This window comes from Amphiprion ocellaris, chromosome 12, assembly GCF_022539595.1.
Source record: "Amphiprion ocellaris isolate individual 3 ecotype Okinawa chromosome 12, ASM2253959v1, whole genome shotgun sequence".
Lineage (NCBI taxonomy): Eukaryota > Metazoa > Chordata > Actinopteri > Pomacentridae > Amphiprion > Amphiprion ocellaris.
The window spans coordinates 8,785,221-8,810,341 of NC_072777.1; the positions used below are offsets into that span (position 1 = coordinate 8,785,221).

At 40.6% G+C, this 25,121-nt stretch overlaps 2 protein-coding genes across 2 annotated transcripts; one reads left to right on the forward strand and one right to left on the reverse strand.

The window, feature by feature from the left end:
* The first annotated feature begins 128 nt into the window (after positions 1-128).
* Positions 129-11,424, forward strand: ccr6a (chemokine (C-C motif) receptor 6a). The gene is made up of 2 exons (XM_023274033.3): positions 129-1,934; positions 8,600-11,424. Exon 2 carries the CDS (start codon positions 8,612-8,614, stop codon positions 9,782-9,784), a length of 1,173 nt encoding a protein of 390 aa, XP_023129801.2. The 5' UTR covers positions 129-1,934; positions 8,600-8,611; the 3' UTR covers positions 9,785-11,424.
* An 8,441-nt stretch (positions 11,425-19,865) lies between these two features.
* LOC111571000 (kelch repeat and BTB domain-containing protein 11-like) lies at positions 19,866-23,136 on the reverse strand. The gene is made up of 2 exons (XM_023274034.3): positions 23,007-23,136; positions 19,866-22,583 (listed from the first exon to the last, which is right to left on the reverse strand). The coding sequence occupies exon 2, from the start codon at positions 22,107-22,109 to the stop codon at positions 20,919-20,921; it is 1,191 nt and encodes a 396-aa protein (XP_023129802.2). The 5' UTR covers positions 22,110-22,583; positions 23,007-23,136; the 3' UTR covers positions 19,866-20,918.
* Positions 23,137-25,121: the final 1,985 nt, after the last annotated feature.

Genomic DNA, 25,121 nt, shown 5'->3' on the forward strand with positions numbered 1-25,121 from the left:
GCTGAATGTAGTTTGTCTGAAAGAGTCCCGTTTCTCTTGTTGAAGGAAGCTTGAAGTACGTTGGCCTCTGAGTCAGGAGAAGTTGTAGAGCAGCAGCAGGGAGGTGAAGCCACCGGTGGTAAACCAGACGTAGAATTAAAGTTTTGGTGTTTGACTTTTAAATAGCTTCAGCTGAGCTCTGCCTTTGTGATGCTGCTTTAGTAGGATTTGTGTTTGACTGTAACTTTCCAAAACAAGCCCACATTCACACACACTGTACTTGATGTCTGGTCAGCTGTGTGGAGGTGGGAAAGAAAGATGGCTTTGATATCAATCTCAGCGCAGTTTTGCTGTGAAAGTTGGCTTTTTATCCTGCCTTTGACGATGGGTAATCAGATGAATTAATGCTTTTAACCGTATAGTGGGACAAAATGTTGATTATTACTTATTTTTGTTAGTGGATTATTCAACAGGTTTCAAGGCAGGGGTCCAAAGGGATCAGAGGGCTCCTGGTATATTTAAAAACCCACTGAATTGTCCAGAAATTAAACTAAACAATCACAAAGTGCCACAAAATGACCACAAAGCTACACTAAATTGTTGTTTGGCGCTTTTAGTTTGGGCACCCTGTTTCTGCAAAGTTGAGGAGTCTTTTAAATGTCTGTTCCCAGAGGCCCATATTATCCAAATCCAATCTCTGCTTCTTTTCTCAAACAACCTGACCATCTAGACGGACTTCAGCTCTGTGAATATTCTGACGATCAACACGGAGTCACTACCAGAATATTAGATGTCATATTTTTTACATTGTTTTTTTTTTTGTTATACTACTACTACTACTGCTACTACTACTAACAATAATAATAATAATACATTTTATTTGTATGGTGCTTTTCAAAACACCCAAAGATACTTTACATGTAAAATCAACCAACATTAAAATAGAGGAACATCATAAAATACATCGAAGCAGCAACATTTTATGAATATTTTCTGAATGTCCCCCAAAATGTCGTGGTAAAAATCTTCAGATTCACGCCAGAGAAGATGATCTGGTAAGTTTGCAAATTTTGGGATGCAGAAATCCATTGTTGCAATTGTTAGCTAACTGTTCATCTCCTCTGCTAAGATTTATGCGTACAGTGTTTCTAAACTCATATGTTGAGTTAAACAGCTGTAGTGTTCTATATGTTGTTAAACAGTCCTGTCGATGTCCTGATCTGACAAATATATCACTCATAAAATCATCCTCCTAATGTAGAATATAAATGCAGCAAAATGCTCATGTAAGACATGTGGCATTACTTTTAGTAACAGAATTTGTACTGCATGCAGTACAAACCAAACAGTAACAGTGCAGCTCCTTATAGCTGCCAGTCTGACAATTTATAACCTTCTTGTCAGCAGTCAGTTCACTGCAGGATGGAGTTCTAAATCATTCAATCTGTCCTGTAGCTGGACACAAACACAGCATTAAATCTAACAAATAGAACTATAGGAAAGTCTGTTTAAAGTCATTTTACCATAACTGGCTTTCGTGTCCTTTTCATTGAAAATAAATATTCATAAAATGTTACAGAATGACCTGTTTCTACATAATATATAAATACAGTTATGTTGTTGCAAGTAACAGTGAATAGACCCCAGAGTGTTAAACATGTGGCCTTTGGAAAAATATCAATCTGTTAACAGTCATCTCAAACCACCAAGCTGAGCTGAAAGGAGAAATTCTGTCTTCTGTCTCATGAAACCATTTTGAGGGGAAGCTGAGACACTAACAAGCAAAAATGTCACACAGATTACAGCTGTGACACAGAGTCAATAGATGAAAGAGGAAGACTTGGAGGTTTCAGCGTTGTTTCAGTGTGTGATTGATGTCGCACAGCAGCACCTCCAACTCATCATCACCTGTGAGAGCGACCAGAAAACGGCAGCACCATCAGCCCTGCAAACCTGTGAGTTCTGCTTTTTATTTCTAATTTTCTCTTTTTAGTTTTTTCTTTTGTTTGTTTTGCTCATTTGGTTTTTATTCAAATGCTGATTCTTGCAGGAAAACCTCAACCCCACAGATCACTGCTTATTTTTCTCTCTTTCACTTTTTGTTTTCAGAAGCAATTTGTCTCTATGAGCTGTGATTTCTTTTTGTTTCTTTAACATTCTGTTTTAGTGCAGTGGAAAAATGTTAAGGTTCCTGCAGGTTCCTTAGCACATGTAAACCTGAACAAGTCCATATTTTCTGTAGAGTTTGACTAACATTTTGTTGTTGAAAAAAATAATGTGACAGCATGCAGCATCTGAAATAGTAGCAGATGATGTAATAAGATAACGTCAGACGCCCTACTTCTGTGTCATTTATCTTGAAAATCAAGATGTATTTCTGTAAACGCACGTTCGCTTTAGCTGATTAGATCAGGTTTTCTTTGAAGCATGTGTGCTTCCCGTCAATAGATGATAGAGACTGATAATAGTGCAACCAAACTTTTAAAGTCGTGACTAAAACTGAAAGGTGATGACTCCTGCTGTCCAAAGATGCACCGACACAAAAAACCCTGAAGGAATGAAAATAAAAAATGATAAAACTAATTAATGTGAGTTCCAGATGTTTACTTGCTGCATCAACAGTTTGAGTTTAGTTCAGAATGAGATTTTTCAGAGCTGAAATATCAGCAGGCAGCAGTGCAGGGTGGAAGATTGTGACTTTTTTCTCCGTTCACTTAAGAAGAGGTTGTTATGAGGAAAGTCAGTTTTAAGTTATTGAAAAAAAATGGTTTTATGATTTAGAGTGCTTTTTTAAAAAAATCTTATTCTGGTTTAGACAAAACTGAAATGAGATTTAAGCTGGTTTAAAATGACATTCTTCTGTCTAAACATGCACTCAAATACCCCAAACTCTAAAATCGAAGCTAAACCAGTTAGAAAATGCTGCTTTCTAAAACCTGTGCTCCAAAACTCACATTTAAAACCTAATCTCTAAAACATGAAATATAAACCTGAGCTCTAGAGGCGAAACACTAAAACACAAGATGTAAAATCTAAAACTCGAGCCCAAAACCTGCACTTTAAAACCTGTTAGAAACCGTCAGCTGCATTGTGATTAAATGGGCTTCATATATTCCCCTCAGGCTGAACTGTAATCACCCAGGAGATCATCAGACTTTTAAATGGCATCATCATATCAACATTTAACTTTCAACATTTAACTATGTCGTCAATGTTGGTTTATTAGCAACAGCTGCAGAGCAGAAGACGTTCCCATCAGCCTCATCTGGAAACCAACGTTGGCATGTTAAACAGATACAGTGAACCTTGTATTTGCTGAATATCGGTATGTTAGCATGCGGATGTTTGTCTGCAGATAACAACAGACCTTAAATGAGAAATTTACTGCTTTTACTACAAAGGACGGTTCCTCTAACGCCTCATGTTCCTTTATTGTACTTCTGCTTGCTGGACATGACGTCCGATTGGACAGCAGATGTTTGTACCTTCAGACTTCCCTTTTTTCACGTCACCTGCAGCGAAGCAAACCTTTAAAAACAATGACACAAACCCACTGCACTCATCTTTCTGACGTCTTTCTTCACTGACTTCTCACCATCGACGCTCGACAGGTTTTATTCTGGAACGAGAAGCATAGAAAACATGTTTTTAGCTCTAAAAACTTAGCATTTGAGAAGCAGGAAGGAGGTCAGAAAAACAAATTGTTGAGGTAGTTGAGACATGTGTGTCCTGTTGACACCTGCACAGGTGCTTATGTACCTGACAGCTGTGAGTGTGTTTGTGGTTTAAGAAACTTCCTAAAAATCCCAGGACTTCCTTACAACTCTCAGTCTGAGTGCAGGACTGGACTGAGTACACAGTGTACTGGACATGCTGGTTATATAACTGCATACCTACTGTATGTAAAGTAATCTTTTCTTGATAACACACAACACAGTAAACAAGCAAACGAAGCCCAGCAATCATGAGGACCGGCTCCATGTATTAATTCAGGTTGAAATATAATTATATTATCTGACTGCAGCACTGGGGTACAAAGGGTCGACAGATGACTCTTAGGGGTTGTGACATGATTAATGGGAGAGAAGAAAAAACCGTTAAAAGTTTTAAACACAAATCTGTTTTCTCAAATTGTATCGAAAGTTTTATTCTGGATCATTTTGTATCTATTAATTTAGATTATTGCATCCAACTCACTCACAATAATGTTCTAAAAAATGACTAACTTGAAGCCAAGTAGGAAATGATGCCAACAAAGAGGCAATGAGCCTTTTAGAATACAGTAAGTATCACCACATGGAGAAAATCCATTTTCTGGAAAGCTGCAGAGAGCTGTTCGCCCCCATATGTTTCTTGCAACATTTCTCCGAATCTCGAGACTAAAGTTGAAGAGTAAAAAGTTAAAATGATCCTTTCAGAACCACACAGGGCTGGAAGGTAGAAGAATGAAGAGGAGCATTCATTTTTATTGATTTCTCCCATCTTTCTTTCCTTCTTCCACTCATGTAAAATCATGAAAATCTCTCCAAATCGTGCGATTTTAGTTTCCAACTGAGCACAGAGATCTTTTTGTCTGTTCTGATCTGTAGTTCAGAGACTTCTCCGTTTAAGATGAGTTTATTTCACCCTGAAAGGGGAGAAGAAACCGCACATCACACATCAACTGGGTCAAGTCGGCGTCTCAGAGTCGAATGACCTCTTTTCTGCAAACTTCCTCTAAGTGTTCAGACACCTGAGAACACACTCACATTCTCACCTTCACAACCACCATCGACCACAATTGGGACATTTTTCATCTAAAAACCTCCACACACTCTAACAGCACAACCAGCAATCAAACAGCAAGACATCTGCACCACTTTCAGATCATTTAAATATCTAATGTCAGAGTTTTTATGATTCTTCCATCAGACTGAATGAATCTGGCAGAAAGTCAAAGTGAGAAACAGTCATTTATGTTTTGAACAATAATAACTGTGAGGGGGTTGTGAATTGTGTCACTAATAAGCATCTGAGAGTTTATTTTGACTCCTGTACATTTAGAGAAAGGTTATTTTATAGACATTTATTGTAAATAAATATAGATTCCTACTATCTTTTTTTATAAGAGAATATATATATAAAATACAGGAAAATAACCTTTTTTTTAACCAATGTACTGTAAAAGTAAGACTTCGTTATTTGTCTGACATTAAGTTGTACGTTGACACATGCATTGTAGATTTATTTAGCTATTCTATGAAATAATATACACTACCGGTCAACAGTTTTAGAATGCCCAATTTTTTCCAGTTTTTAAAACTGAAATCCAACTAGTTCAAGTCCAATGAACTGCCAGAGGTTTAAAAGAAAGGTAAGCTTACCTAAAACTGAAAAATTCTGTACATTTTAGAATTATACAAAAAGGCCTTTTTCAAGGAACAAGAAATGGGTTAACAACTTAAAGATGTTCTGCAGTAATGGAGGTTGATCAAGCCTTGAAAGTTGGTGCTACCAAATTCTACAGGTGTCTCAACTTTTCTTGATTACTTACAACCCCGTCTGCCTGCATAAAGTAGTGTTGGAATGCACCGTGGCACCATATCCTCAAGACTATTATTTGAACAGCATTGTACTGCAGAAAGTAGTGTGTTGCCATAAAAATGGTGAGGAAAAGGCAATTAACAATAGAAGAGAGAGAGACCATCATAACACTTAAAATTTAGGTCTTTCTTACAGAGAAATTGCGACGATAGTCAAAGTGTCAGTGAGTATAGTTTTCTTCACCATCAAAAGGAACTCAGAGAATTGGGGAAGCTCTGACAGGAAGAGGTCTGGAAGACCCAAACCCACAACAGAATCAGAAGACAACTTTCTGAGAGTCAACAGCTTGGTGATAGGCGGCTCACAGAACAACAGCTTCAAGCACAGCTTAATAGTGGTCGTAGTAAGAAGTGTCAGTTTCAACTGTGAAGAGAAGACTTGGAGTTGTAGGTTTGACAGGTGGAGTTGCAGCAAGAAAGCCATTGCTAAGACGTCAGAATAAGAAAAAGAGGCTTGCCTGGGCCATGAAACACCATCAATGGACTACTGAAGACTGGAAGAAGGTATTATGGACTGATGGATCAAAATTTGAAATCTTTGGTTCATCACGCAGGATTTTTGTACACTGTCGAGTAGGAGAAAGGATGGTTCCTCAGTGTGTGACATCAACTGTCAGACATGGAGGAGGAAGTGTGATGGTCTGGGGCTGTTTTGCTGGATCCAGGGTCGGTGACTTGTAAAGAGTGAGAGATAACCTGAACCTAAACAGCTACCACAGCATTCTGCAGCACCATGCAGTACCCTCTGGTATGTTCCTAGTTGGTCAGGGGTTCATCCTACAGCAAGATAATGACCCAAAACATAAGTCCAAGCTATGCCAGAACTACCTTAGGAAAAAATAAGATGGTGAGCTTGAAAACATGGAGTGTCCAGCACAGTCTCCAGACTTAATCCCAGTGAGCTGGTTTGGGATGAACTGGACAGAAGGCTGAAATCAAAGCAACCTACAAGTGCCACACATTTATGGGAACTTCTACAACAGAGTTGGAAGAACTTTCTGAAGAATATTTGATGTTCACTGTGGAAAGAATTTGAATCAGCTGTTACATCTGCCAAATGTGGCTACTTTGATTAACTAAAAGTTCAGAATATATTTTGGTTTCTAATTTTTTTTTTTTTAAATTTCATTTGTTTATTTGTTCTATGCTTTCATTTCAGAGGACAGTAAGACATTGACATGCATAAATTCCAATGAAAAATTGAAAAATTGAGGTGTTCTAAAATTGTTGACCGGTAGTGTAATTATGCTGTTCTTTAAAAGATAGCAACGATCATATTGTGGACTATTGTGCAGTATTTCTTTGCTTTTATTGCAATTAAAATATATTTTTTTAAAGTGTCAATGTGTAATTCTACTTAAATTCTGCCCAAAAATCTCTAATTGAATTGAATTTTATTGAAACATTATAATCACTATTATAGCAGTTAAAAACTATGTCAAGAGGGCTGCACAGTGGCGTAGTGGTTAGCACTTTCGCCTTGCAGCGAGAAGATCCCTGGTTCGCGTCCCGGCTTTCCCGGGATCTTTCTGCATGGAGTTTGCATGTTCTCCCTGTGCATGCGTGGGTTTTCTCCGGGTACTCCGGCTTCCTCCCACAGTCCAAAAATATGCTGAGGTTAATTGATTACTCTAAATTGCCCGTAGGTGTGAATGTGTGAGTGATTGTTTGTCTATATATGTAGCCCTGCGACAGACTGGCGACCTGTCCAGGGTGTCCCCTGCCTTCACCTGAGTCAGCTGGGATAGGCTCCAGCACCCCCCGCGACCCTAGTGAGGAATAAGCGGTGTATAGATAATGGATGGATGGAAAACTATGTCAACATAAGAGTTAAGAACTCACATACAGATACACATTGGTCTTATTTTATATATTTTATATTTAATGTTACTAATTAAATCATATGCACAGAATAATACAGGTACGGTCAAGATTTTGGTTATGATGGAAACAAACCTTCAAAATAGGCCAAGAGAGGAGATGCTGCTGTACTCGATGAGTAAAAGTTCACCTACAGCTACAGGCAACACGTGCATAGTTTTCATACTGAAAATTATGTGACGATAATTTACAGACCATTATGGTACACTAATGTGTTCATTGTTAATGTAAACAGAAAAAAGGAAGAAATTTGACCTTAGTAAATGGATTGGACTTTTTCAGTAAAATAATATCCAGCTGTGTAAACAATGATTTATAGTTTGTCTCAGTTCACCTGAAATGAACAAAAACACATAATGTCAATACTTATAGATCACCTTTGATCCTGTGTCCATGTTGGGGATAATTTGTAATTTTAACTGATTACGGAAGTTTCTGCTGTGTTTTGTGGATAAATGTACTTCGTAGATGCATATATGCGTCCTGCTGCTGTTTGATGCTGCAGGCATTTGATGAGTTCAGAGAAAAGACTCATGAACAGCTGGATGTGACAAACTAAACTTCAGCTCCTGTTAACATTTTTAGGTCTTTATGCACCTCTGTCAACAAAAAGCACAAACTGTGTCTTTTATGCTTTTTTGATGCAGAGTTGGCTGACTCTTGTCATTATAGTCATCACTGCTGATTTAACTTCCACTCAGACACTGCTGGTGGCCTTGGCCTGACTTGTGAAGGGTAATATACAGCCTTGTCTTCCCCTTCACATGTTCAGTACTGGTGCTGATCAAATTCTACTCAAACTCCTTTTCTCTTCTGAACTTATGATATTTCCTGAGCTGATGTTGTACTAAAAAGTGATCATCTGCCAAAAACTGATCCGTGGGACCAGTTATCCCTTTGCATTATTTTACCTACTCTGTGCCCTTATCCTATAGCTTCTTCTGAACTGTTATTGATACTGGGAGTGGTACTGATATTTGCTGTCACTCCAGCTAGAAAGCTGAACACGTCTGATCTGTGGTCTACTTGTTCCGCCAGATGCAAAGTTTCAGTTCAGTTTTACTGAACAGCAACAGTATTCATGTAGAAGACACTCAATGAGTTGATGAGAAGTCTTTGCAGCTGTTTGATGTTCTCTCTTTGCTCTTTGTTTGCAGTGAAGGACGAAGATGAATTTCACTGAGGAGGAGCAGATGTACAACCAATCAGTCACGACAGCAATGTCAGATTTCAACCAGACCTCCACAGAGTACTTTGATTATGAGTTGGTTGAACCCTGCCCACATAGCAACAGCCACAATGTGGAGATGGTAGTCGGCCCGTACATCAACTCCATCATCTGCATCCTGGGCTTCGTGGGGAACAGCCTGGTGATCGTCACCTACGCCTTCTACAAGAGAACCAAGTCAATGACGGACATCTACCTGCTCAACGTGGCCATCGCCGACCTCCTGTTTGTGCTGGCGCTGCCTCTGATCATCTACAACGAGTTGTCGTCGTGGTCGATGGGGCCGGTGGCCTGCAAGCTGCTGCGCGGCTCCTACAGCATCAACTTGTACAGCGGCATGCTGCTGCTCGCCTGCATCAGCACCGACCGCTACATCGCCATCGTCCAGGCTCGTCGCAGCTTCAGGCTGCGCTCGCTCTCGTACAGCCGCATCATCTGCGCCATCGTCTGGGTCTTCGCCATACTGGTGTCCATCCCCACCTTTTACTTCTACCAGTGGTACAAGCCAGCCCACAGCAATGATTACCATATGATTGATGATGAGTTCTTTGAGACCGATGAGCCTCCACAGTATGTCTGCGAGTTGAAGTTTTCAGACAGCAATATGGCCCGGACGACCAAGGTGGCCGTCCCCAGCACCCAGCTGGTCGTGGGCTTCTTCCTGCCGCTGTTCATCATGATCTTCTGCTACAGCGCCGTCATCATCACTCTGATGAAAGCCAAAAACTTCCAGCGACACAAAGCGGTGCGGGTGGTGCTGGCGGTGGTGGTGGTCTTCATCGCCTGCCACCTTCCCTACAACCTGGTGCTGCTGTACGACACTGTCAACATGTTCCAGCAAGCTGAATGTGAAGACCTGGACAGACTGCAGACTGTCCTGATGGTGATGCAGTCCATCGCCTACCTGCACTGCTGCCTGAACCCAGTGCTGTACGCCTTCGTCGGGGTGAAGTTCAGGAACCACTTCAGGAGGATCTTCCAGGACCTGTGGTGTCTGGGTAAGAAGTACATCGCCCCACGCCGCTCCTCCAGGGTCACCTCAGAATTCTACGTGTCCACCGTCTGCCGCTCAGTGGACGGATCCAGCGAGAACGGATCTTCTTTCACCATGTGAGGACGTCTAGCGAACTGATCTCTGGAACAGATGTTTTGAGGCCTGCAGGTCTCTGAAGTCCAAACTTGACTTATGTATGTAAATCATGATTGGAGTAATGTGGTTCTCATTTGATGGACTCACAAAATACATCTCAGGGATTATTAGATGGTTCAGAAGATAAGAAATAAGATGGATGAGTTTTAGTATTAAAATATGACCTGAACATCGTTGTTTTGAGACCGCTTCATCATGACTCAAAGTTTACTCAGGAAAATTCTAAAGCACCAGCTGATATGAATTCAAAATAAGATTCAGTGCAAAAGTTCACATGTACACAGATAATTAAGACAGTTGAAAAGTTTTATTTCGTCTTTCTATGCAGCATTTTCTGCCGGATTCACTCGACCTCAGGATGTTCAAAACCCTGAATGTGGAGCTGCTTTTCTCTCTGATCTGCTTCGACGCTCCAGCAGCTTTTCTCTGCTCAAACTTAATCTACTCACAGATGATTGTCAGGATTAAAAACTGGAACTTTTGCCTGCTCAGAGGTATTTCACATTCGTCCGTTAAGTCCTGAAGGAGTCTGAACTAATCAGTGGATGGGCTTTAGGTTTAATTCACATTTTGAACACTCTTTACCCTCGACTGACGGCTCAGAACTTGTTTTCCTCATATGTAACTTTTGTGTTTGTGATTCCTCTGCTCGTTTTTTGTATTGATATTGTAGTTTTGTTTGTTAAATAAGTTTATTTTTACAAGATTGAATATGTAATATGTTACATTTTCAGATTTATATCTCCGTGGATTTCAGATGTCAGAATAAATATTGTTTGTCTTAAACCAAAGAGGTTTATGTTTGTTTGTGAGAACTTCCCCATCACTGTAATTCAGTGACTCAACACCAGATGACACCATTTACAGTGGAGAAGTCTCACTCTTATAGAAAATGTATACAGCAGTGAACAGAAACCCTTAAAGGTAGGAGCTGATCTTGTAGTGTCATTTTGTTGATCTCTTCTCTTTTGAGTGTTTTTATTTCACTGCTGTTGATCTTTTGTACTCTCCTTGTTGACAGTGAGTGCTGGATGTCTGAGCTGTCTGTTGGTTTTCTGAGCAGCACCAGATGTCGACACACCAGTGAGTCTTTCTAACAGGTTAGACGTGCTGCTGTTTCTGTTGGAACCACACTGTTGCTGTGAAACTCATTTAGCCAAAGGTTGAGGAAGTTTTCAGATGTTTTACATAAGCAGAAATTTCAACACTTGGATGCAAAAATACTTTACAAGCTGAAGTATTACACGGTTTTGGTCTATTTCTATTAGTTTTGGCATATTTTAGCTGAACGTGGCCATCTAATTAATTTTTCCGAAACCACCTTTTAATGCTTCATAATTTCTCATGTAAACATCACATCACGTGCTTTCTAAAACTGATGTCAGATGCTGTGCAAATATTTATTTCCAATCTCTTGTATTTGTAGTGTATTGTAAGCTAATAATTCTGAGAGCCGCATTTGTGTGGAACAGAATTTATTTTGTGTCAGTGAGCAACATGAAAACAAACTGTCGATGCCGGCCTCCACACAGCAGGGGGCGCTGCTTCACAGAGGAGGTGAGGAAAAGAAACTAAAGTTTAAATAAAATGGCTAAAAATAAAAATAAAAATGGCTTCTTTTTCAGGGTTAGACTTAGAAGATAGTTATGTTTTCTGTGTTCAAAAAATAGAACCTTACATGTGATTTTCTGTGTTAATCACTGTAGAACAAACAATTAGAGCAATTAGATCAAACACACTTTGCAACAAACTAGCACAAAATAAAGCAGAAAGCCTTAAAACTAGATTTTCCCACATCAAGATGAGGCCATTAAAGATGGAGGATTGAGGAGCTGGTGGTGAAAATGTAGAATGTAGCAGAAGTAAATCAGATTATAGATGGTTAATCACAGGAAGTCAATCATTTAAAACCTGAAAAAATCTAATTAGTTATTAACAGAACGTTTAAAGCGTTTGCGAAATGTTGTCTCATGCATTCAACTGTGTCCGCTCCACGTACATATCAGAGACGCATTAAAGGAAAAGCAGTTAAATGTCAGTTTGTGTTGCTGAGTTTGGTAACAGCATCCTGCTGCCGTTTGTTGCTGCAACTCAGAGGAAGGAAGCAGCAGAGACGTTTGTCTGCTTTAAACACACTGCAAACAGAAAAATGGTTGCAGCGGACAAAAGTCTCAAAGCCTAAAGTTTACATTCCTGCACTAATACCGCCGTAGAGCCATGTAACAGGCTGCTGAGGTGAATTTATTTATAGTGTGAAAACATGATAAAGTTCTTGATCCAAAAAACATTTGTGTTTTTCTTGTAGCTTTTTTTGGTCTTTTTGTCTCTTTGAAATTGTGTCATGTCTTTTTGTGTGTGTGTTTTGTCTTTCTGTGTTTGTTTTATGCCTCTTTGTGGTTGTTTTTTGTGTCTTTGCTTTCTCTCTCTGTGGTTATTTTTTGTGTTTTTGTGTTTATTTTATGTCTCTGTGGGTGTTTTTTTTGTGTCTTTGTGCTTGTTTTATGTCTCTTTTTGGTTGTTTTTTGTGTTTGTTTTATGTCTCTGGTTGTTTTTTGTGTTTGTTTTATGTCTCTTTGTGGCAATTTTTTTGTCTTTTTGAGGTTGTTTTGTCTCTTTATGATTGCTTTGTCTTTTAGTTTTTGTTTTGTCTCTTTATAGTTATTTTGTCTTTTTTAATTCTTTCACATCTCCTTGTGTTTTTTTGTCTGTTTTGTCTTTTTGTATGCGTCTTATGTCTCTTTGTGGTTGTTTCGTGTCTGTCATGTTTGTTCTTTGTGCCTTTTTGCAGTTGTTTTGTCTCTTCATGTTTGTTTTGTCTTTTAGTTTTTGTTTCATGTCTCATTTTGTTAGTTTTTCATCTGTTTTATCTTTTTGTACTTTACTTATGTCCCTTTGTGGTTGTTTTGTGTCTGTTTGTGGTCATTTTGTCGCTTTGTATTTGATTCATGTGTCTTTTTCGTTCTCTTTTTGTGTCTTTGTAGTGAAAGGACAGTTTCCAGTAGGAGTCTGAGCTCTTGATTTGGCTGCATTTCATTAACTGCAGTGAAGCTAAAGAAGTAGTGATGGATTCTGCAGACTGTAAACTCTGCAGTTTTTCACTCTGAATAATTAAAATGTGTGTCAGCCTCCCTATACATTAATAATCCAGTCACATATGGAACCCACCCTGCAGGGTGACCCATCCAACCCCAGCACTGTAGGATATTATAGCAGACTGCGTGTTAAGTGTTGGCTCCCAGAAGAAATGAGTCTGTGTTTAAAATGAAACTGTCGGATCACGAAGAGTCGACAGATCAATCCCATTAAGACTGAAAACACTGCAGCTCTGTTGCAGCCTCACACAGACACTACTTACAGTCAGAGTAACACTCCTTCCTTCTTACAGTACAAATACACTGACTGTATCTAAGTACTGTGATACTTCTTCTTCCTCTTTGCCACAGAGCTGTACTGTTGTCCTGAATGCATGAGTGAGACACACTGTTGCATGAATGCTCCATTCCCTGCTTTTTATTTGGCAGAAGCTGCTTTGAGCAACTGATTTTGGAAAGTGGTCAGACTTTTAGAAAAATGTAACTGCATATATCAGAGCTGAGATCCATTGACGGAACAGGGAGATGCAACGTTGAGCTGTAATGTTGTTGGTTTGGTTTTACACAGAGAATACATAAAATAACACCAGATTCATACTGTACTACTCTAAATCCGCTGAAAACTAATCTTTATGTGCACACATAATGTACAGTTGTGAACAAAAGCTGACACAAAATACTTACAAAGACCATGTATGTCATGGCAGTCTTCAGTTTCCAATGATCCTTAATTTTCTATGATGGAATAATTTGTATCTTTGTCACAAAATCAATCATGCATTTAGTCTTTTCATAGATTTATTATGTGTCTTCTGGAAATATGACAAAATCTGCTAGCTCAAAATATACATACAGCAATTCTAAAATTTAGTTAAATGTTCCTTGGCCACTTTCATCTAAGTTATGTAGCCACTTTTGGTAGCCACCCACAAGCGTCAAGTTTGTGGTTATATCTTCGATCACTCCTCTTGACAGAATTGGTGTAGTTAAACAAAATTTGTTAGCTTTCTGACACAGACTTGTTTCTTCATTACAGTTCACAGGTTCTTGATGAGGTTTTAGTCGGGACTTTGGGGAAGTCAGTCTATAAAATTAATTGTAGCCTGATTTAGTCATTTCTTTACCACTTTCCATGTGTGTTTGGGGTCGTTGTCTTTTGTTGTATAATGTTAAGGTAACATTACTTTTAATTATTCATTTACTTTGTATTAAACACCATTTCCACTAGCATCAAGACAGCCTCTGCGCATAATACCACCACCACCATGCTCAGCAGTAGGTTTAGTGTTCTTAGAGTTAAAGGTCTTGTCTTCTCTCTTCCAAACATTTCTGGTCATTGTGGCCAAATAACTAAATTTTTGTTTCTTCTTACCACAGAACGTTCCTCCTGAAGGCCTTTTCTCTGTCCATGTTAACAGCAGCAAACTTCAGTCGAGTTTTAAGGTCTTGTTTCTGCATACAGCCTCCTTCTAGCGTGGCAGCCTCTTAGCTCATGACAATTTAAAACATGCTTGACTGTGGACATGGACACCTGTGTTCCAGCAGCTTCTAACTCATTCTAAACCTGCTTTTTAATGATTCTTGGTTGACTCTTGACCTTCCTGAAGAGCTTTAACTCTGTGTACCTGTTCAGAAGTCTAGTTTAAAACACTATTTATTTTTCAGAATCCACACACATAAACGTCAACAAGAACAGTGCTAATATATATAAAATATCATCAAGCTATTCATTGATTTCAAGACACGTCTTTGATTTCAAAGTACCTGAGCATAACTAGTGGAAAACTACAGAAATTGTTTTGATCTTCAAAGTTTACCAGATGCTTCACTACTTCATGGTTATTCCTGATGTTTGTGTCGGTCAGCAGACGGAGTGTGTCGTCGTCTCTCTGCAGCCTGGGAAATCACATCAGACCACAGAAACGCATTATCGTCGTCAGTAAATGGATTAAAGAGGGGAAGTGAGGTGAAGCAGCAGGATGCGGTTTGACTTCAGCACTTTCAGCTCCAGTACCAGGAATCTCTCTTTTCTACAGTGAGTCCATGAAATCCTGCTTCGATTATTGACGGAATAAACAACCCAACTCCACAGCTGGTTTTTGAACTGTTTAGATAGAAGAAAAATATTCAAGTTTTCTTTCAGCTCTTTTATGTTCTGATGTGATGATGTTTAACAAGGACCTGCTCCATATAGAAAAAATAAATTGAAGCTATGGGACCTGTTTTTGTTAGTTTGACTTTATTTGTGTAAAACCAACTTAACTTTTCAGTGTCTGTCAGGATCAGAACATGGACTGATGTCTTTTGTCCCTCTGTGATGTTTCTGTGTTAATGAAACCTCATCAACGTCAACATGGAGACATTCAGTGTCTACTATTAAGATAATAGAAAATTAGCCTAAAGAAAAGGAAACAAAATAAAATCAAACTTCAGCTTTATTCACTTCAGTGAAGATAAAATGTGTTTGTTCCCTGGATGATTAAATAACTGAGAGCATCGTGTTTAAATGTTCCACTTCTACCAGACTTGTAGGTAAGTGTAAAATTAAAATGTGCAAAAAATCAGAATGTAATTTTGCACTTTTGATGTTCAAATTGTAATTCCAAAACATTGCTGTTACTCATTTGTGAATCTAACCAATTCGAAAAGTGTTTCCTACTTTATTTACTTTCATTTTAAGTCAAAAACAGACGATAATTGACAGTTCATTATACTTTATTGGCATAAATATAAAGTTAATGATATTACAAAAGCTTCAAGGATAGTGTAATTCTAAAAACTTTTTTCTTTTTTTATTTACAAAAAAGGAGGGACTTCAGAATAAAAGAGAACTTTTACTTGCTACAATTTCTTTATATGGTACAAAAAATAATAATTAGAATTATACATTTCCATACCATTTTTTTCTTGAAATAATACAAAATGATCAAATCTTGGCACTTTCCCCCAAAAACTTCCCATTTTTTCTTGTTAAACTATGACTTTATCATTTTATTTACCAATTTAAACAAAGCTCTGATTTCACAATAAATCTCATTAAGCAAATAATACTCAGTGTAAAACTTACCAAAGACAAACTTAAACATAAACCAATAAATTTAGATAAGTGATCAGGAGTCACCCATCATTCTTCAGTTCTGATGTTTGTGTGAAAAATGTCTTTCATAAGTCTGTGTTTTAATCTTTAGTTTTGACTTTATCTCTCAGAATCATGGATTTGGGACAAGAGGCCCAGATGAATGTTGCTGCTGCTGCTGCTGCTGCTGCTGCTGCTGCTGCTGCTGCTGCTGCTGCTGCTGCTGCTGCTGCTGCTGCTGCTGCTGCTGCTGCTGCTGCTGCTGCTGCTGCTGCTGCTGCTGCTGCTGCTGCTGCTGCTGCTGCTGCTGCTGCTGCTGCTGCTGCTGCTGCTGCTGCTGCTGCTGCTGCTGCTGCTGCTGCTGCTGCTGCTGCTGCTGCTGCTGCTGCTGCTGCTGCTGCTGCAGATCAGGTGTGTAAAGAGTCTCCAGCGCTCAGAGCTTTGTGTGTTGGTTAAATGAGAAGCTGCAGCGTCAGCAGAAAGTGTTGCAGTGTTTCCTCCTCGGCTTTCTGCAGCAGCACAAACACTCGCTGCTCTTTGTTCTTCCACCAGCTGTTTGTTCAGAGTTGCTTATTAACTAAAGGTAGACATTTCCTAATGCAGTCATGTACATATGAAAACATGCAAATAAGTGTAAATAAATCAGCATGATAAACAGCAGAATGACACAGTGAAGGAAGGACAGCCACAGAAATGTATGAAAACATTTGCAATCACCAGATGGATGAAGACTGTCTTCACTAGATGGTCTGAATACTTCTTTAGCATCCTGACATGAGTTGTTTTAACTCAAGTGCATTCATATCCACACTGTTCTCTGCAACATCCCAGAATTCCCTGCATACATTTTCTGCTGGAAACGTCATTTTATCAACCACGAGACGCTAACAAAGGTCCAGCTGTTAGGTGTCAGACAAAGGATCTGTTTTTCTGTGAAGCTGCGCTCTGATTGGTCAGTAATTCAGTCTGTTCATGCGTTGCAGCTTCAGGTGTCTTCAGGTCTGAGTCTCTGCTGGAGCATCGAGGACAGACAAGGTTTCTAATCACAGTTTTAACACATTTTTAAGACTTACAAAACAGGTAGTTTTACATTTCCTGCTGTGTCTGTGGATTTGAATAGTGAGACTTGATTTTTTTTACAGCCTTGATGTATTCCACAGTAACATTTTGAGTGATTGTTATTTTAAAATTACGGAGCTTCCAGTGTTATTTTTCTTGTATTTTGTATTCTTGTTCCGGACATCTTTATACTTTCTTAAACTAACAAAATGAGAAGTCAGATTTGAAACTGAGTTTGTGCTGGTCATGTATCGTGCATAAAGTGTCGGGGGAATGTGTAAAAGATGTGAAACAAAGATGGACATGAAGACAAAGAAAGAATGAAGTGAAGCTGAACTCTGTAAGGTTTTCACAACAATAGCCTGACAGTATTCCCAATTTTTAGTCTTATCAGCAAAAACCATGTGCTGAGTCAAACCAGCTGTGAGTCGAATGTGAATTAATCTGCTGCTAAACGTTGTCCTCAACAAATGCATTATATCGCCCTGTTTAAATTTAAACTATTGTAAAACAGTTTCTCCCCTCCCTTCATCTGCACATGGAAAAGTTGTCAAATAACGCCACATTTATACGTTAAAATTCACTTCCAAGTAAATTTTACATACAGAAATGACTTCAACTTGTAGGAATAAACTTAACTTATATAAAATATGCACTTTGTTAACCTCTTGTGGTCGCATCATGTTTGTACTTTGACCCTTGTACATCTGCTTGCAAGTCTAGTTTAAAACAAACCTTTATTTGGGCGAGGTGTTGTAAAGATGAGCAACTTCAGAAAAAAACACAGTGATCTGACGGGGGAGTCGGTGCAAAAAGTGAAAGATTAAGAAGCTGTTGGGTTTGATGTGGATGTAAGATTTGATCACAATAAGAAAAGTAAACATCAGCAGTGATATGGGGATGAGTCATAGGTGTCTTGGTGGCCTCCATCACTACTCTCACAGTCACTCAGTTTTGCTGTTGGCTGATTTAGACGTTTTTCATATTACTTCATTTCTTCATGATGGAATTAACTGTGCTCCAAAGTATGTTCAGTGACCTAGAAATATTCTTGTATCTGTCCTCTGACTTGTGCTTTTCAATAACCTTTTCGTGGAACTGCTTACGCTGTTCTTTTGTGATTCACCAGTGACACGGGTGACACTTGAGACACATTCTCTGCACTCTAATCTAATATTCTTTAATTGTGGGTCAAGTTGGCTGCAACTGTTGAATTAGCTGTGTAATTTTAAAGGGGACGAATACTTATGCAATCTTTTATTTATGTTTTAAATTTTTAGTTAACTGATAATTGTAGAAATGTTGTATTATTTCTTTTTTTTGTAAATTCTTGTCAAAAAACTAATTAAATCGACCATGATTTTGTGTTGAAAAGAGATCAAAAGGGAAAACTTTCAAAAGGATGCAAATACTTTTTATAGACACTGTAGCTGCCATTACATTAAGATTGCTGTTGACCTCCAGTTAACTGTCAAACGGTCTGCTGTGGTTTGAGCAGAGTAACACCAATTGCACCATGTCAAGGTAATGCAAGCCAGTTGGATCATTTCTTAGCCGTAACATAGTTAATATCTGTGAACATTTTCTCCTCCTGTAGTGGCAGCCTGACACCACCATTCCTGTATTTGAGCCTGAGACACAGTAGAGTGCATTTACTGGAAGACTTTATTGTCATCAGCTGCCATATTTAGAGCCGAAGATTGTCAGCACAGATCAGACCTTGTTATGATTTATATACAGCTGCCAGAGAATATCATAGGACTGTTAACTAATGCCTAGAAATAGTTTTGGATTCAAATGTAAGCCTTTAGAAATTAACATTGCACATGGCACCCCTAAAACCACAGAGACTCCCTTATTACAAATTCCATTTTACCCTCCGCTGGTGTCTAATGAAATAAAATCTATACAATGTGTACAGAATCCTTTCAGTATGACTTTTCTCTTGTTTTGTGTTCTAAGGAGTCAAACTGACGGGAGGCGGAGCCAACAATACCTGAGGAGTGATGTCACCCTACAGACTATGAGCTTATCTGCAGGTGTGTGTTTGTTTTACTTATTTGTTGAGGGTTGGGTGGGTGGAGTTACAGTTTAAAAGCCTGAATATGTACATGTGTGTGAGTGTGTGAACTTTGTGGTATTTTTGTTATTGTAAACCCCGCCCACCTGCTTCTAGACACACCTGAAGGTCAAACTCGGTTGACATTTAACAGGCCTGTTTCAGGTTTTGCATGAAAACTGTCAGAAATGTCTCAGAAATGATGCTCATGTCATGTTCAAGACTGCAAAGCATGCAGGAGGTGTTTTTCTGATGCCTTAAAATGTGAACTAACTGAGCCAAGCTGATTAGTTTGTTCAGAGTCATCGAGTTACGTTCACCGACTGAGAAATGAGTTCAGTTTGATTTGAAGTAGAATCAGCAGCAAACTGCACAAAAGAGAAAGAAAGTCATGTAATGCAGATGATTCTGCTAATATACTGGCAGAGTTTGTTTAAACACTTATTGAGTTGAGTGCAGTTCATTATTCCAGGAGTCAGTCCTGAAGTCTGAAACTACAAAGTATCTCTAAACTTCAAAACATTGTCATCAATCAGCAGAAAGTTTCAGAGACTTCAGTGTTTTTGCACCACATCCTCTCACATGTGAAGAAACTTTGTACATCAGTCAGACTTTCAGAATTCATGTAATCATTAAAAACATGTTGTTTTTTTTCTAATGCTGCAGAGGTTGCGTTCACTGTGGACATGAAAGGTTCTAAAACTAATCAGGTGATTTTTTTTCATTTATTTACATTCCAGTAAAAAGAAACCACAGTGGTCCAGGAGAATAACACAAACAATTTTATTTAATTGTGAATTAACTTCATCCAAAGTGCAATAAAGAGAAAAACCTAAATGGAAAACAAAATTTGCTCAGAGCAGAATTTGACTGAATTCCTGTTAATTTCCAGAGTATCTTTAGCAACAGTCAGATAATAACATCCACACATATTTTAGCTTGTGTCAGTGAAGCAGCTGTAATATTGATCAGAACCAGGTCTGAGTTATAGCCATCTTGGTTTATTACGTTAGTTTGTATTGTATCTATGTAGTTGCATATATGACAGGATGCTGCTGTGGCTGCAGATCATTTCAGACCTGTTCTCCTCATCAGTGTCTCCGTTTCACAGTTTCTTCTGTTTCTGCTGCTTCATTTTTGTTTGTCTGCAGAGGAGACAGCAATCTGTTTGAAATCCACTTCACTTTGTGCAATTAAAGATTTGCCTCCAAATAGAAGCTACAGCTTCAACATTAGCCATATTTTACATAAATGGGACAAACTATTGTCTGAAGAAGACTGTGAGATGTGGCTGAAAGCTCCAGAAAAAGCTGGTATTTGTGGACTGTTTTTCATTGTGTCTTGTAGGTTTATATTGCAGGGGGAGCTGCTCTGGAGCTACATTAGTTATTCATTAGATTCATTCATGTTGGGAAAAAGTGAGTCGATCTTATACTGAAGAAATATCTAACCGTATTTCCGCACTACTGAATCAGCCACAGCTTCAGGACACATTCCCACGTTTCAGCCTCAACACAAACTTTCAGCCTCTCAGTAAAAACTGCATTTCATGTTTCAAACATTCTTCCACCACTGGGATTCAAACCAGCAACCTCCCACCTTCACAGTCATGAAACAATCATCTGAATAATCTCAGAATCTGCTGCTCATCAGCAACAAGTGAAAACTGCCATCAACAGAACTTTGGGTGGAACAAAAAGGCACCGCGGAGAAAAGAAGCCAACAAAGGAAGAAGGCAGCTTCACTTATTACTGCTTTGCACCTTTTCAGCCTAGTTCCATTATCGGACAAAATGCAGCGTCCCTGGTTGGATCACTTGTCCCGGCTCAGGGTGAGCACAAAGGGCACCAGGGCTCCTCTGGCCTCCGCCGGGGAAGGCAGTACCTCCGGGATGAAGCCCTCCCGGTCTTCCCCCACCTCGAACTGCAGCGTCTGGCTCCGGTTCACGCAGTAGATCCGCTCCCCGAGCACCGTGCAGCGGAACGGCAGCGGGTTGTCCAGCGGGAAGGACGCGCCGCCGAGCCACACCTTCACCACCGTGTTGTACTTGTACACGCTCACCCCGGCGCGCTCCCGGTCCACGTCGAAACGGTAAACGAGGCTCCTGTGCGCCACCATATCCGTGGACCGCCGCCGGCTCTCGTTGAACGGACACTCCTCCCACTCGTCCCGGCGGGAGTCGTAGCGCAGCAGCCGGTAGAAGAGCGAGCCGCCGGACACGAAGAGCTCCCCGCCGCAGGAGGTGGCTTCGTGCGCAACGGCGAAGGATCCTTTGGGCAGCGGAGCCACCGGACTCCACCGGTCCGTGCGCGGATCGTAGCGCTCCACCGTGAACAAACACTCCCCGCCCACCGCGTACAGGTACCCGTCCATGGAGACCAGGCGGAGCTGGCAGCGGGGCTGACTGAGCGGCCGGATCTGACTCCACTGGCCGGTCAGCGGGTTGTAGCAGGACACCCGGTCCGACGCCTTGGAGCGGCCGTCCCCGTGCGCCCTGATGCCCCCCGCCACGAACAGGTAGTTGTACAAGGTGCACATCCCGGAGCCTTTAGCCGGGATCTCCTCCGGCAGGTTGGTCAGCACCTCCCACTGCTGGGTCTCCGGGTCGAGGCAGAACACCCGCCGGTGGTTGGAGTCCTCCGTCCCCGGCAGCAGCGGGCTCTGCGGTCGGCTGTTGTCCCGGCTCCCCCCGCGGTCGCACACCTCGCTTGTCTCGGCCACCGCCAGCACCTTCCTCCCCTCCATCCTCCGGGCCAGGATGTGCTCCCTCTCCCCCGCCGTCAGCCGGCCGTACACGGCGGGGCTCCGCAGCACCTGCAGGTAGTGGTCGCTCATGTAGCGGTAGACCTGCTGCTTCACGCCCTCCGCGCCTTCTCGTTTGGCTTTTGTCAGAATCTCGTAGCAGTTTTCTGCGCTGATCTGTTGCGTCATGTCTGCAGCTGCTGAGCCGAGGTGTGAACAAAGATCGCCGGCGGACATTTGTGCCTCCTCACCGGCCTGCATTAGATCCACTGTGGGTCTGATCGATCCTGTCGGAGCCAATTATGCGTCCGGAGATCCAGCCTGGTTTGGTTCCTCACTCGGCTGTAGACGCCCAGTTTTTTTTTTTTTTTTGCCTCCTTCTCCTTTATTCTCTCTGCTGTTACAAGTTTTTCTTCCTCCTCTTTACACACAGTCTCGATGCTCTTGTTTAACAAACGTCTCCTCCGGATCCTCCATCCTTCGCTGCTCCACCGGGGCGCGGCGGCTGCTCCGGGCGGGTTTCTCCTGCTTGCTGTTCGGACACAAAGGCGTCCAGTGAGCGTCTCCTTCCTCCAACACTCTGGACTCTTGTCTCTGTGTTGACGCCCTTCTGTCTCGGCAGGCGGACGGAGGGAATCACGGCGGTGCGCCCCGCTGTCCTCTGCGGAGAACACTCTGAGGAACAATGGGTCTGCGCAGAACCACAATGAAGGTTCCTGAACCTTTCGTGAGGCTCTGAGGAGAACACAAGGAAAGTCAGTTCATCCAGATTCACAGATATATTGTGTAAGAATCAGAATTTAAGAAAATATATGTCATTCTGAAGGTGCACATTTACAATTCCACCACTTTCACATAAAATAACAGCAACTTTATGGAAGTGGACACGTGGAGAGTTAAATCTTCCTTCTATTCTCTTTAAACTGAAAACGACACAAGAACACACATTCAATTCACAGGAGTCTGTTCAGAAGCACAAGAAAGAATCAAAATCCAATGAATCCAACATGATCGTCATTCTCTGAGCTCCAGATCAATAATCCCAAGTTGCAGTACATAAATCAAACACCTCAGTCACAATAAAACAAATTAAACATGTGAGTCTAACAGCCTCCTTCCCTCTGATTCCACTGAACTGAACACATCTGATCTTCTTACTTTTACAAAACTCCAGCCAACATCACAAACCAGTGGTGCTGCGTGATCGCTACACAGATTTTCACCACAGGTTGGCCTCAGTGAAACCTGTCAGGAGCAGAAAGATTCATGTTTGTCAGTCTGAAGTCCAGGTTAATGACGAAGCGTCTGTTCAGTGAAGCTGCTGCTCTCTGAGCTGTCCGTGGTGCTGATCCTGGACCAGATCCTGGAGCTGCGTCTCCGTCCAACAGGAGAGCAGCACAAACACATCATGTATCATAATCAGCAGTGGAGTTGGGTGGTTCCAGATCTCTCTCTGTCTTTTCATTGTTCCATTTGCAGTGAGACAGATAATTGAAAAAATAACACGTGAGGCTTGATGAGGCGAAGGATCTCCTGTTGCTGTGGCAGCAGATGAGTCAGGATGTGAGTCACTACATCATATTCTCATGTTTTTGGCTCTCATGCTGCCCAAAGTAAAAACCACTGTGTGGTTTCCTTCATGGCAGACAGATAAACTGTCAGACTAACAGTTTATCAGCTGCAGGTAAATCATTTCTTCCTCAGGTTGAGTCCTGAGCTCCATCACAGCTGCTGGGGTGTTTTTATTTTAAGCTTAGTAGTGGCAGATTCAATGTCCTAGATTTTCATACTATTCACTCCACATTCAAGATTAAATGAGTCAAAAGGTACTTAAAACACCCATGTTTGTTATGGAAGTTTATTTCTACATATGTATTTGAGGCATTAGGTGAATTTAACTTTGCATTAAGATTACAATATAGAAAAGCTTCCTGTAAAACTATAATTTTCATAAACAGTTACTTTTATGTTGGTCTTTGATATATAAGCATAACTTTTACTCTCACAAATGTTTTGTATGGAATCACCAGAGTATATGTTTCAAACATAAGTCTCTGTTTTTAAAGAATTGTGTTGCTAATGGAATACTACTTGTCTGTCAGTTGTTTAACAAGGAGGGTCAGTTGTTTACTTATAATGAATTTTTGTTAGAATATAAAATTCCTGTACTCCCAAGAGAATTTGCCATTATGGACTGTTTTACTAGAAATGCTGCACTGAAGCCAAAGAAGAGTCATAACAGAAAGAGCAGAAACAGTGTAGACAAGTCTTCATTGTCAGGAATTCACCATGATACTGATGCAGGTAGAAAGTCTGTAAAATGTGATGTTTGTGGAAACACCTTTGAGAATAAGAACCAACTCAAGAAACATCACCAAATCCACAAAGATGTAAAACCATATGCTTGCAGAAAACGTTTTAGTTTCCGGTCTGAGCTGAAAGTCCACATGAGAACTCATACAGGTGAGAGGCTGTAGTCTTGGAACATCAGTGAGAACAAACCTTGAAACACACATTCATTCACATCATTCAGGGTAAAGGTAGGTCTTGTAGATTTGAAGCGCCTTTTGAGCGCTTTAACAATGATTCTGTGAGTTTATTCCATGTCAGACTGTGACACATGGATCTAATCTGTCAACCTGTCCATACTTCTGACTAAAGATGTCAGAGTCCCAGTCTGGTTCCCTGACTTTCTTCTCCTCTCTCTCTCTCCCTCCTTTTCTCCTCACTTCTCGCTTCCTCATCTTCTCTCCTCTCTCTCCTCCTGACATCTCTCCCTTGCTTTCTCTCTCCTGTCTCCTGCTCTCTCTCTTAGCCCCGCCCCCCTCTGTGCTGCGCCTCTGACTGCATCAGTGATCAAGACTCATGGATTCCAGCTGCGGAGGAAGCACAGCTGCATCTGATGCATCATCAGCACCAGATAAGAGCCTGTTCGTCCCTCCGGTCTGCGCCAGAAGAAATATCATTGGTTAAGTTAACCTGACTCTGCCTGGTCTGTGTACCTGATGACTTTGATGTGACACACGAAGTTTCTCTTTGTGAGTGCTGTGATGAGATGTGTTTTAATGCAATTGTCTAATAGTTTGTGCTGTACTTTATTTGGATGTGCACAGAAACACAGATTATTCAGTTCCTTTAGTTCATTTTTGTTGGTAACTTCAGTCTGGTTGGCTGATGAAATGTTTTATTTATTTATTTATTATTTACTCTTTTTTTTCTGCATTTGGGTCTTAGAGGGTTAAAGTAGAATTCACAGCACAGCTGGTGGATCAG